The sequence below is a fragment of the Acanthopagrus latus genome, chromosome 11 (genome assembly GCF_904848185.1).
Source record: "Acanthopagrus latus isolate v.2019 chromosome 11, fAcaLat1.1, whole genome shotgun sequence".
Lineage (NCBI taxonomy): Eukaryota > Metazoa > Chordata > Actinopteri > Spariformes > Sparidae > Acanthopagrus > Acanthopagrus latus.
Window position 1 is genome coordinate 29,815,968 of NC_051049.1, and position 14,462 is coordinate 29,830,429.

The window sequence follows — 14,462 nt, forward strand, 5'->3', positions numbered from 1 at the left end:
TTCTTTTTTTAAAAAAAAGATCGTGTCGCGAAACAAACTGTAGGAATCGTACAAGAAGAAGAAGAAGCCGTGTCGCGTGAAGAACACGTGATGAAACGTCACGAAACGTCATCCTTAATGCGACGACGAGGGTCTCCACGCTGCTTATTAAAAAGGTGGCACTTACATGGTTTCAACTCTATATTATTTCTCTGTCCTAAACCATGGAGAAAAAATGCTCCTTCGGGAAGACGCGTAAACCCGCGAAGGTGAAAGACGACACCGACCCTGTCAAAAATTTCGAGAAATGGAAGAAAAAGTACAACAAGACGAAAGAGCGAGTGAAACGAGAGAGAGCACAGAGGAAGAGGCCCGAGTGGCAGGTCGAACGGGAGTACATCGAAAGGCTTGTTAGCAGGTACGCCGACATAAATATCAAGGAGGCTGTCAAGTTTTCAGACTTTCCCATCTCAAAGAAAACCTTGTTAGGTTTGCAGGAGGCTCAGTATAGACAGCCCACGGAGATTCAGCGGCAGACTATAGGCTTCGCTTTGCGAGGTAAAGACGTCCTCGGCGCGGCAAAGACTGGCTCAGGCAAGACTTTAGCTTTCCTCGTACCGGTGCTGGAGTGTCTGTACCGCCAGCAGTGGAGCTCCGTGGACGGCCTCGGTGCTCTCATTATATCCCCGACCAGAGAGCTCGCCTACCAGACATTCGAAGTCCTCCGCAAGGTGGGCAAGAACCACGAGTTCTCCGCGGGGCTCGTCATCGGCGGTAAAGACCTCAAGAGCGAATCGGAGAGGATCCACCATACCAATATTGTCATCTGCACCCCAGGCCGGCTGCTCCAGCACATGGACGAGACAGCCACCTTCCACGCCTCCAGCCTCCACATGCTAGTCCTAGATGAGGCGGACCGCATCCTTGACATGGGCTTCGCGGACACACTCAACGCCATCGTGGAAAATCTTCCAAAGTCTCGACAGACGCTGCTGTTCTCCGCCACGCAGACCAAGTCCGTTAAAGACCTGGCCCGGCTCAGCCTCAAAGACCCAGAGTACGTGTGGGTTCACGAGAAGGCCAAGTTTAGCACTCCTGCCACGCTCGAGCAGAGCTACGTAGTGTGTGAGCTCCACCACAAGGTCAACATGCTCTACTCGTTCATCAGGAACCACCTAAAGAAGAAGATCATCGTCTTCTTTGCCTGCTGCAAGGAGGTGCAATACCTTTTCAGGGTCCTTTGTCGCCTCAGACCTGGCATGCCCATCTTGGCTCTGCACGGTAAGCAGCAGCAGATGAAGAGAGTGGAGGTTTACAATGACTTCCTCCGAAAGCAGAATGCTGTGCTCCTCGCCACTGACATCGCCGCCAGAGGCCTGGACTTCCCTGCGGTCAACTGGGTGCTGCAGTTTGACTGTCCGGAAGATGCAGACACTTACATCCACAGGGTGGGCCGGACCGCCAGGTACAAAGAGGGGGGGGAGGCTCTGCTGTTGCTGCTCCCCTCAGAGGAGAAGGGCATGGTCAGCCAGCTGCAGGAAAAGAAGGTTCCCATCAATAAGATCCAGGTTAGAGCTCACACATTCACAGCATCACATTATACACACAGTGGGCAGAAAAATAGATGGTGTACAGTGTAATGAAATCCACCACAGAGCAGTACTGGACAACTCAACTGTGGGCTGCATTTATTGTTATTGTTGTATTGAATTGCAGCATTCATTTTATGTTTAACTCGCAGTTTAAAGGTCAGCACACAGGTCAAATATAATGCTACTTACTGTTACCATTATTGATGGAATCAGAGACTTTTGAGTAGTTTTTTTTTCCTTAAAAATAATTATTTGAACTACTTAATTATCAAAATAATTGGCAATTAATTTGCCTCTGCTTTCTGCGCATGCAACACAGTCCCCCGCACCAGACAGTGATCCAGAAGTCGTCCATGGCATTAAATAAGCATGAGGGCTATCGTGCATCTCATTTGTACTAAAAGTAGAGCGTAGAGTACATACGAAATGCACAGTGCTGAAAAGTGTTCCACGTTTCCACCGTTCCACCCGTTTGCTGCTTCTCCACACGCACACACACAGCATCCAACATTTTGCGTGACATGAAAGTGTTTTAAAATCTGCACATGTAATCAGCTCTGTTGGAAGTGTGTTCCATTGATTTGTGGCAACAAAAGAAAAAGATGACTTGCCAAATGAAGCCCTGCATTTAGGAATACTGCACTCTTCCCTGGTAACTGATCAGGTAGCTCTTGTTTTTTTTTTTCAGCAGATTGTAACCATTTTTTCAAAGGAGGAGCTGTAGTATTATGAATGATTTTAAACAGTAGGCATACATTTGTGTGCATCATTAGATTTTCAAGATTTAAAATACTGTATTTGGTGAGTACATGACAATGATAATACTGAGGTGTTTTTTTGTTGTGAATGTTAAGGACGCTTTTAAATAATGGTTCAAGTGGTTTTAAGGCTGTTTTACATGCCTGAGTCTAACTTGTCATGCAGTAGAAAAGATGTGGGAAAATCATTGCATTCAAAGATGTGATGCTTCAACAGTAGTTTCTAACTAACAGAGTTTCTTATGTGTGTAGTTTATGAGGTTAAATTTCAGTGTGTTACTCAGATTTTTAACATGATTTTCAAAACTTTATAAAGAGTTTGATCATGGGTAACCCCTAAATATTTGAACTCATCCACATTTTTGATTTTTTTGCTAAGATTTCAGGACAATCCCTGAGTTTGCTCCTGTTTGTAAAAAACATGGTCAGTCTTTTTTTTATACATGATTTTTCAAATATTTTTACATATCGTCTCACTCAGTTACAGCTGTACTACTACTACAAAGTCATGTTTTGAGTCTTTTCATTCTTCAATTATCCAAATGTTGCCCTTCCAAAGTATTTTTATTTTTTTAAACAATAGGGCATAGTTAACTATGTCTAGTCGAACATTGGAAGCTTTTGACTCCATGGTTCACCAGACTTCTATGGCAAGGAATACAACCAACGACACACACCTGCATATCTACCTATATACCTACACACACATATCTACATAAATCCACATACATGCATACATAAAACAAGATCAAACAGAAACTTGCATACACATCGTTTCTTACTGATGTCCAGTAGTACGTAAATCTGTTAATTATGTCAAAACCTCTTCAAACATATTGTCAAGTCAATTAAAATCTAAGCCAACTGGTTTTATGTACTCAGTCCACTTGGTCCAAATCAGGTAAAATTTTTCTTTTTGGATCCTGAGGGAAAATGATAGTTGCTCCATAATATAATTTTCATGTATTATTTCTATCCACTCTTCAGTAGTTGGTGGGTCTGATTTTAGCCACATCTTTGTGACAGCTTTTTTACTTGCTGCCAGAAGTATATGAGCAAGTTTCTTATTGTTATTACTCCATCTGTACAATTGGATATCACCCATTTAAATAGTATCATATCCAAGAGGAATACTGCAACCAAATACACTGTTAACATGTTTGTTTTTCTTGCCAGTAGGGGATAAGTACCTGGTAGCTCCAGAATATGTGGAAGTGGTTGGCATTGTTTTCCCCACAGAGCCTCCAGCACAGCTCCAAAATGTGCTTTTTGCTGTAGCATAATAAAGAATGGTACAATATTTTTCCAGCAGAATTCACGCCAAGTGGACGAACTAGTTGAACTCCATTGTATTGCACACACTCTTTGCCAACTCTTTCAATGTTAAAATTACCCTCTTCCTCCCATTTCCTTTTTATATAAAGTGAGATATCTGATTTATATTGAAGAATACATTTGTTTTGGAGATGATATTGCTGCATGTTGTGGATTTAGATGCTGACAATACTAGTTTTGGGATACCGAAGTCTTCTGTTTTCAATGCTGTATTCAAGTTCTGAACGAAATTGTGTGGGACTTGAATTTACCTAAAGAAATCGCTCTTTTCCAGTTTTTCCTGTAGGGATCCAAAGTTTTGGAACACCCCCTTATGGACAAATGTATAGTAGTTAGTAAGACCCAGGGTTCCCGTGTGGATCTTGGCGCAAGCGCCTCGGTCCTGACCTCATTATCATTATCATTATTATTATTATTATTATTATTATTATTATGTAGTATTTGTAATGTGTTTTTTTTATTAAAAATATATTTTTACATGCCATATTTAGGCTTTGGTGGCCGTTTTTGTGAAAAAATGTTACCTCCGCATTTGAAAACGCTTGACCGGAAGTGATGTACGCAGAGGGAGAGCGGTCGATTTGAACAATAGCAAAACAATGGATTCTGGTGCCGGCTCTGACCCCGATGTGTACAGTTACACATACGACGGACCACAGCCATATGACTACGAGCCCGTTGTGCAACACAGAGAGCAGAGAGAGACTGGGGGACGAATTAATGGCCAGAGGAGAGAGATAGAGCTGTGGTGCCTGGAAAATCAGTGGAGAGTAGGGCAGGTGTCTTGGCGAGAGACCGGTGTTAGCTTATACGCATTAGCTACGGATATGAATGCTGTGCTCATATAACAATATCGTACACATTACGATCATGCATCAGCCAATAAAAACTAGCATTGGTTATCTAATACAGCCCTGAGTATTGACACTTGCAGTGCCAATAACAGAAACTAAAGAACTTGTTTACGTCCTGTCTCATACTCGTTTGCGATAAAGAGTGAGAAAAAGGCGAGAGAAACACCGTCCCGACACACCTTTTATTTGATAGGTGCTTGTGTGGGAAATGCGACTCCATGTCCACAGCCGAGGAGAGTATGTGCTTCAGGGAGGTAGATGCCTATTGGGCCTTAGTGGACACCGTTGCCCCCAGGATAGAACTGCAGTGCTTAACACAGCACCCAGGGTTTGAGGCGTGCTGCCTCAATCCCTATGTGCTGCAGATAGCCTACACGCACTACAGACAGGAGCATGGACCTTTCCAGGCCAGCAGACACGAGTAGGTTTAGGGCAGAAATAATTTGTTACTCTGAGTTCTTTCACTTATTCTGTTTTCTTAACACTATATGTATGTGTGTGTGTGTGTGTAATAGTTTTATAAATAATGGTAAACGGTGCAGTATATTGAAAGCCACCATCACTTTGTATGACTTAATAAGTATGAAGTAGAATGAGCATCTTCCTTGCAGTATTTACAAACACTGAAAATGTTTATAATTCACACAGTATATACACACAGACACACGCATATAAGAAGTACAAGTGGCTTATATGTATGTCATTGTCATTTAGTACAATATGTGTAACAGAACAAAAGTTAATATGGCTCAACACAGAATTTTAAATGTATAAAATTATACAGCTATAAATAAATGAATAAATAAACAATTAAATGCAAAAAAAAATAATAAATCATTACTACCTGTGTCCCCGCCATAGTAATTTTTTGTCCCTATCCCCAGGCAATACCGATACACTGCATACAGGCAGATTGTCCACTGGGCCTATGGCATTCTGGGCAGGCACATCAGAAAGCCTCTACCTGCTTGTGTTGTGTCTGCCATTAGAAAGCAGTTTCCAGAGGAAGGAGGAGATTATAAAGGGTTTGAATGGCCTCATTTGGGTGGAAATTAATAATAAAAAACAAATCACAATTACCAAGTCTCTCTCAGAACAGTCCAGTGTTTTATTCGCAGCCATTCCTGAGTGTTTGTTGCTGCTGTGTGTTTTAGGTCATTACCCTGTTGGATGACCCCTGACCTGTGACCTACACTGGTCTTTGTGACACTTTTGACAAATTTAGCCTCTGAATGACTTGATAGTCCTGAGATTTCATTGAACCCTGCACAGATTCAAGACACTGTGTACCAGGTGCAGCAAAGCAGAACCAAAACATAGCTGAGCCTGATCCATGTTTCACAGTAGGTACAGTGTTCTTGTATGTTTCATTTTGCATTTGTGTACAAAGAGCTGATGTGACTTAAAAAAAAGCTTCAGTTTTGGTTCAAAAAGTTTCAGCAAAGACCAAAGGACATTCTCACAGAAAGTTTGTGGACACATGAGACAAAGCTGGAGATACAAATATAAATATATACATCATACACAGCATCTACAAACACCCAGGAATGGCTGCGAATAAAACACTGGACTGTTCTGAAGTAGCTTCTTCTATGAGCCCTGATCTAAAATCCTGTTGATCATCTGTGGAAGGAGCTGGAACATGCAGTCGCGAGAAGGAGCCTGAGTCAGCTGGAGCAGTTTGCTCATGAGGAGTCTGCAGGTGCAGAAGTCTGACTAAGAGTTAGAGAAATCACCTGACTGCAGTGATTGGCTCAAAAGGTTGTGCAACAAAATATAAATTAAGATTTTAAGAAGTTAAGGGTACCGTCATTTTTTCTGTTGTTTGTTTTTTAAATACTTCTGTTGAAACAAAATTCAAAAGCAATGTCTGATTTTTCATTTGTACAATCTCAAGCAGATCTGCATATGATGGTTAACCCTGCATGCAGCAGCAGTTTAAGACTGCTAACAAACGTAAATCTCAAATTATATTCATAAATAAAGTTGAAATTAGGCACATTCTGTACAACACAACATTGCAACTTTTATGCAGATGTGCCAAATACATTTAAAAAATATAGAAAGTAACACTGTGTGTGTACTTTAAGTATGCAAGCCTCTGTGGGGGCATAAACGTTTTGTATTAAGTCGTGAATGCTGTGCAAGGTACACGCCAACAGCCTCATCCTTGTTGATTCTCTGTAGGGAAAGGGGCGCAGGTGCGGAGGAGGACAGAACTGCGCTGTGCTCTAGTAGAGCCTGGGGGAAGGATAAAAAATTTTGGATCACATTCACTCACTTACGGACTGACACAATCATATTTAGGAACTGACTGAAACGGCTAACCATATGATGGTTTTTCCTTGACAGGGCGAACTACCCAGCCACCTTGGCGAAACCGTGGGTAGCTAACGGCATAACACACCTCACCATCACTGGTTTGAGCAACTTCAAACCGAGTGTCTTTGCATAAGACAAGTTCTATTAAAAAAAAAAAAAAAGTTGCTAAAGTTAGCTAGCGTAAGCTAGCGTTAGCTGGCATTGCCCGCTTATTAGCTTGGCAGTTGAAAACAACCTATACAAGTCACATTGCTTCTCATGAATTAAATCATTATGTTGAGTAAGTAGATAGTTAACAAATGTTAGAAACAAGACTTACAGTGCGCAGTTTGCGTTTACGCCGAGCTGAGTCTCTGCCTGATCCTTGACCGTGTCGCACGCCGGCGGCAGCACCAGCAGCTACTGCTGACAGCGCTCCGGATGAAGCTGTGGGAACCGAAGGCACCGCACCGGGGGTCAGTCGCACCTGGTTCTTGCTTCGGCATACCACGTTGAACTCCAACAGGTCGCTTGGATGATAATCCTCCGGTCTGAAGTGAGCGCCACACACGACCGCGTTTTTTGTAGCTGATGCAGAGGAGAAGTCCCGTTTCTTCAGCTGCACAAAACGGACTCAGGCACGAAAGATAGCACCGTTTTTTTTCCTGTTAGGAAACCGGTGGACTCGGTGTTCTGACAGGCTGGAGTTTGTGCAACCTCCACAAACGCAATAATTTACCATGTTCATAGTAAATTAACGCAGTCCAAAACTACTGACAACACACTGATTCACTACAACACAACCGCTCTGACTGACTGACAACGTACCTACTCCCACACTGAGCTATGGCAGCTGCTAGCATGTAACTCTCTCTCGTTACGTAATATGACGCGATGTTGAAAAAAAACCCATTTTTGGCGCTTTGCTCCAAACTGTCACTTTTTGGTTAAATATCTCCCCTAACGTCTTGAATAGCATTTTAAATCCTCAATCAACTTTTCAAAGGTAATTTTTGGACCAGATTACACATGCATTTTGTAAAAAAAATTAACCTGCAATATGCTCTTTAAGCTTAGCCAGGTAAAGAGTCTGGAACGGGATTTGTCTGTCTTTCAAAACCTTCTGTATTTCTGCATGTTCCCTGTGCTTTGGAAAAATACGTGGGGCGTAGTCATCATCCAGGTTTACCTTCTTCCCGTGCTGTATGAAACCTCTCTTTTGCCATGCCAGGCGGTGTATGGTTTCCTTAGTTTTAAAGCTAAGGACTTTTATTAGGATGGCTCTTGCATCCTCCAGTGGCTGCCGTCCAAGTGCATGGTGGGCTCTCTCGATTTGCAGCGTTATATCCGCAGGTATGTCGAGGTTTTCCCGGAGTAACTTTTCCACAAGGGAGATCATAGATGAGGCCTCTTTTTCTGTTCCCTCTGGTATGCCATATATCCTTACATTGTCCCGTCTGGATTGGCTTTCTTGGTTGGTTACTTTTCTTCCAGATTAGTTCGGAGCTTAAGCATTTCTTTCTGGATGTCCTCCGTATTCTCAATTCTCTCGCTTTTGTTATCCTGCCTTCGGCCTCATCCAGTCCGGTGCTTTATTTCATCCAACTGCTCTGTTGTCCTGATGAAAACCTCTCGACTCCTGGAGGATCGTTTCCAAGTGAACGCTCTCATTGCCAGACATGGTTGCTTCTGTTATCTTACGAGCATTAGCACTCACGTTAGCCTCTGGGTTGCATTGGCGATTTGACTTGTCCTGCTTTTCTTGCTGTGTTCTTCTTGGGTTTATTTCTGGTTGCCATTAAGAACCCCTTTCAAAATTGAATAGTTTGATGCAAAAATAGAGTTTTCGGGGTTTCTCTGGGATATCTCGTCAGGGTTTGACGGGAGAGATTCTTTTATACAGCCATCTTGCAGGTGGTCAACCCAGAAGTCAATGGTTACAGTCTTCTCAACATTTAAAATCAGATAGGAGTTGTTTAGCCATTCCACAACCTTCTGCATTTCCTTTGGGGAAAAATGCAACTGAGGTTGCTATGAAATTAACTGAGTATATGCAACAGTATCATCAGCATACATTATTAAATCAAAATCATTGCACACAGATAGGTCGTTAATATATATACTGAAAAGCAGTGGCCCTAAAATTGACCCTTGCGGCACTCCCAGGGTGCATGTTTTAAATGGGGATAAAGTATTGTTCACCCGCACACACTGATGTCAGCCACTCAGGTAAGATTTAATCCAATTTTGCGTGTCTATGGAAAGGTCATGCCATTTTGTTTAAAAGTATGTCATGATTAACCGTGTCAAAAGCTTTGCGCAAATCAAGAAAAACTGCTCCCACCACTCCTCCCTGATCTAGGTTTATTTTAGTTACTTCAAGTAAGTAGAAGCATGCTGTTTCGGTTGAATGTCTTTTCCTAAAGCCAAACTGCATAGGATGTAAAAAAAAAAAAAAAAAAAAGCCCTGGAATCAAGATGAGCAATTAGTTGTCTGCTACAACCTTTTCAGTGACCTCTGAAATGGCTGGCAGGATGCGAATAGGCTTACAGTTACTAACTTCCTGTTTGTCACCAGATTTATACACAGGGGTTACTATAGCAGATTTCAAGGCACTGGGAAAAGTGCTCTCATTAATAGATTTATTATTTTAGTTAAGCGGAGGTTATAGATTCTTTATGATTATTTATTTATTTTTTTAGAGATGCAGTATCAAGACCATATGTCTTTTGCTTTACTATTGGACAAAATTGAGAGGACCTTTCCAAACGTTATATCATTTGTTGGTGTTATACGAAAGGCAGAACTGTCACTAACCAAGGAGTGCTGAGGGTGGATCTGTGGAAAATTCGGACCCATAAATATATAGTTGCACAGAATTTAAAAAATAATTATTAAAATTTGTAGCGACAGCTAGGCTATCATCTTGAATATTTCCATTTATTTTAAGCTGTATGCTATCCAGACCATGTGAGCGGAGCTGAGCGGCGAGAATTTCTGCTCTCCGCTTACGTGGGTGTTCACTCCTTCGCTCCATCGCTCCAGTCAAAGACCGCTCTCCGCTCATCTAAAATTTCATTCAGCTCCGGTGAAATCGCTCCACGCTTGCTCATATTTAAAAGAGGGAGCAATTCCTGACGTTGCACCTATATGACCTGTCTGCTTGCTTTTGGAAATATTTTACAAACTCCATCTCTCAACGAATGACCTCTGATGTAGGCTAACCCTTGAAGGCACACGTGAGTCTGTGTGGACTTGTGCATGCCCCAGACTCATGGAGAGCGGTATCGAAAAGAAACTGGAGCGAAATGGAACCATCGCTCTGGCCTTTTGATTAAAACCCGCTCTGTGCTCCGACTATATTTCGCACGCTCCGCTCCACTCCGCTCCACTCCGCTCTCATGCTCTGATGATCATATTTAGGCTTTTCCTTTCCAGTTAGTTTGTCAGTGCTTTTCTATAGTCTTTTAGTGTTCCCTTTGGCATCTCTAATAATTTCAAGGAAGAAATCTGCTTTTGCCTTTCTAAGTTGTATTATGACTTTATTTCATCGATCCTTATATGTTAAATGATGAATAATTAAGCCAGATTTTAGACATTTTTTAGGGAGGCATCTCTTTTTTTCATTAAGTCCCAGAGATTGCTATTAAACCAAGGCAGACTCTGTTTTGCTGGCCATTATTTTTGTATATTTCATTAAAATATCTTTAAAAGCTGACATTAGATCATTGCATGCTTGTTCACATGATTTATTCCAATTTGTTTGTTTTATTTCATTTTCAATAAATACAAGAACTTTCTTTGGAATAAAAGATATACTGGGGTTATTTTTCAGTGAGATTTGATTCCTATACCTTGATGTAGTTAGCAGCTAGAGTAAAATAATGATATGAAAAACCAGTAATCAGGTCGTATGTTTTAGTTATCCTATCTGGTTTATTTGTCAAAAAAGAAAATAATTAGATTCAGTAGGGTTTGAGAAGATTTTGTTATTCTTGTGGGTTTATTTATCATTTGTATTATCTGATGTTTTGGCAATATCCTTGAGCTTTTTCCTGCATGCTTTGTCAAGTCAATTTAAAGTGAAACTCTCGCCAAAAAGCAACCAAGGCTTTATTTGTGATTGAATACGAGTCAAACCTTTGTGTAAAAGCGTAATTACAATGAGAGAGGCACTTTTAAGATTTACTGTAGTTTCATTTTTGGGCAAGCTAATTTTCAATGGGGTACAGGGGCACTCTTACACTAGCATCAAAATCTCTATTTTTAAAACACTAAAAAGGCTCGATACGACATGAAACTTTCCTCGTAGTATCACCAGGGTCTCTACTCAAGAACATTGTTTGTGTACACAGAGTTTACGTACTAAAAAGAAGGTTTTTGGACAACTCACGCATCTCTGGCGCACCACCGTCATGGCAGACAAAGTGTCAATCCCCAAGTGCGACCTAACAGGCAGGCTTGAGGAGCGGTCCACCATTACTCTCCTGCCTATTACACAACCAATGTTCTCAATGCTCGTGTTTGTCGCCTTTCACTTTACATACGTCTCGTCTGTATATCTTATAGCCTGGGACATTAGATACAGATAAAGGAGTTGTAGGAGATAACCAAGTTTCTATTAGACACAAGTAATTGGGGTTTGAGTCTGTTAATAAATGTTCAAGTTGTTCAGTGTTTGATATGGTGCTACGTATATTTAAATGTCCACCAACGATGCCTTTTGGTTTTGTTTTGGGGTTCCATGCTCACGTGGTTTACAGTCTGAAAGAGTTTTGTTTGCTGTTGTATGAAGAGCACCGTGGTAGTCTGTGAAGCATTTGTCTTAGTACATGGTCCAGCTTTTATCAGCGTTTGGATGATGTCATGTTCAGACACAGAGTTTGTCGGAGGATTTTTACCTTGTGATCCTGTGGGATGAGCGTCACAAAAGTAGGTCACCGGCCATGCTGCGGGTCCATGGGGAACAGCTGATTACCAAACATCCACATGTGGTTGCGGAAAGTGTACCGGTCCAGGGTTTAAATGGACGTCTCCGCATAGCAGAAGGACAGTACAGAGAAAGATGGAGTAAACCTGTTTTGCTGGTAGAGGGGCCATTCTCTGTCCACGCTGTTCACGTTGCTTATACCTGGCAGATGCTACCCTGTCATCTAGATGGTCGGAGTATAGGCTGTACTGACTCTATGAATCAAGTGCAACAGCAGGGTTTGCTGGTGGGAGGTGACATGCAGATAAGAGTGTTTACAAGCAGCAGACCAGTTTAACCACATTTGTGTTAACACGAATAGGCACAGGACCAAGACAAACGCTTTTCAAACCCGATTGCCATGACACCCATATTTTGCGTGTAATTTGATTATGATCAGGCTGTCTCCAGGGGCGTGGCAGCAGTACCTGCCAAGCTGCTGCAAACACCTGCCGCCATTTTCAAATGCTTCACACATCAATAAATCTAGAGAGAGTGAAAGAGAACCTGTAGAGTTTTGTGGGGGGGGGATGCGTGAGAGATGCTCACAAATACCACCTCAAGATCATGCTCCATAGCGGTAGTTTCTCTGGGTACCTTTTTAGCTGTAACACAAACATAAGGATTTGAGAGTTTGTCATAACAACAAAAGAGCTGTAGAAAACATCTGTAATCATTTCATTGTCTTATTCCAGGTGAATGCGGAAAAACTGCAGAATGTCAAGCAGAAGCTGGAGGCCTTCCTTGCTCAGGAGAAGGAACAGAAGGAGCGAGCTCAGAGGTGTTTTGTTTCCTACCTGCGCTCAGTCTACCTGATGAAGAACAAAGAGGTGTTTGATGTCTTTAAACTCCAGATTGAGGAGTACGCACTTTCTCTGGGCCTCGCTGTGGCTCCGAGGGTGCGCTTCTTAAATAAAGCTCAGGCACTGAGAGCTGAGAAAGGACAAAGAGAGGAGCAGTCTGAAGAAGAGGAGGAGCTTAGGAGCTTTAAGGCACGGCTGAGAGGAAAAGATCCACATGAGGAAAGTCAGACCTCCAAGTCAGAAGATTCAGATAATGAGGAGGAAAGTGATAACAAAACACTGGTGGATGAACCCAAGACACCACTTCTTGGTGAAGAGGATGAAGATGATCTAAGAGACTTGGACCTGCTGACAGTCAAAAGAAGGGATGTCTTCAATCTGACAGAAGAAGAGGATAGTCTAGAGGAACCTGCTACAACATTCAAAAAGAAAATGGGGAAGGATACAAAGTTCAAAGAAGCCAAAAAGGTCCTAAAAAGAAACTTCCAAGTCAACACCAAAGTGTCTTTCAATGAACAGGGAGAGGGTGTGCAGCTGTGGCCGCCAGTCCAATGTGCAGTGACAGGTGAGGGAGGGGAAGAGGAGGAGGAGGTGTCAGGTATCAACGTGGAGAAGGCCAGGGAGAGGCTGAAACGTGAGGACCAGGAGTTTGACAAGCCAGAGTACAGCCGTAAAGTGAAAGCTAAACACAGAGAGGAGAGGCTGAAAGCGAAAGCAGCCAGGAGGGAGGCAAGCAAGAAGTACGGACAGAAATCTGAAGAGGAGGACGAGGTGGTGGCGTACCTGGCAAATCACAGCGAAGATGAGTTTGACCCCAGCACCCTGCCAGATCCTGACAAACTGCAGTCCGAGAATGATGAGGATCAGATGAGGTCCGCTAAACGTCAGCACATCAGTGAAAGCAGTGATGAACAAGAGGAGCACACAGCAGAGAAGAGGAAGAAAGTGAGGCATCTGTATGATGAGCACACAGCCCTAGACACAGGTCTCTCTCTGGCTGAGGACGAGCAGTTAGTCTTACATTTGCTAGGAGGACAGAGGTAGACAAAAAGGAGAGGAGTTGAGGGATTCATGGAGGGTTTACAGATATAATGACGTTATCAGTTAAAGTTAGATTGTAACCGCAAAGTTCAGTGAGAACATCATAAGACAAACTCAAGACTACATGCTAATTCTACCCATTTGAGACTGGAATGTGTTCACATTGGAAAACTGACTGATGTAAAATGGTACAGCATTTTAATGTTGTATCCCCATAAGTTTGAGGACATGCCATGCCCATAATTTGTAAAATAAATAAATGAATACTCTGCATATTTTGTACCATATCTTACCAAACAAAGAGGAAATCTAAAAATATTGGCCCTATGTGAATCAACAGGTGGAGATGTATTTCTGTTTTCCATTGAATGAAAATTTGATTGCGGCTCACATGTTCAACAGAAGTTAACATCTGTGCTGTGAGATTGGTTTTATTGATGTTTAGGTGATGACAGACTCTTTAGAGCATATTAAGTACAGCCACAATGCATCATAAAAGAGCTGCATGTTTGTTTAACACAGAGGCAACTGGGAACATCAACTCTAAACTATATTAATAATGTGCCTGCTGAAGAAGAGATGCTAATTCTTTGGGAGCTGATTGTCACACAGTTTTCATCATATCCAGGAGATGATGTCTGTAAGTTTGAGGAAAAATACAGCCTTATCCAATTCAAAAAGGATCTGGCCTCCCCGAGCTTTCTCCACCAACTCTCATTGTTGTTTCATGATTTAGCATGCAAACTGAGCAACCATACATTCTCTCCTTGTTGCACTCAGTTGTAATATTTCACTGAAGTGGCTGTGTGAAGAATGAAAAAAACCTCAT

The 14,462-nt window shown here is 42.1% G+C and overlaps 1 protein-coding gene across 1 annotated transcript; it reads left to right on the plus strand.

The window, feature by feature from the left end:
• The first annotated feature begins 70 nt into the window (after positions 1-70).
• ddx10 (DEAD (Asp-Glu-Ala-Asp) box polypeptide 10) lies at positions 71-14,101 on the plus strand. Its single transcript, XM_037116018.1, has 2 exons — positions 71-1,547; positions 12,485-14,101. The coding sequence occupies exons 1-2, from the start codon at positions 204-206 to the stop codon at positions 13,634-13,636; spliced, it is 2,496 nt and encodes an 831-aa protein (XP_036971913.1). The 5' UTR covers positions 71-203; the 3' UTR covers positions 13,637-14,101.
• Positions 14,102-14,462: the final 361 nt, after the last annotated feature.

Coding starts and splice junctions, on each gene's coding strand:
- ddx10 (XM_037116018.1), top strand. CDS start 204: ATGGAGAAAAAATGCTCCTTCGGGAAGACGCGTAAACCCGCGAAGGTG. Junction 1,548..12,484: donor TTCCCATCAATAAGATCCAG/GTTAGAGCTCAC, acceptor GTCTTATTCCAG/GTGAATGCGGAAAAACTGCA.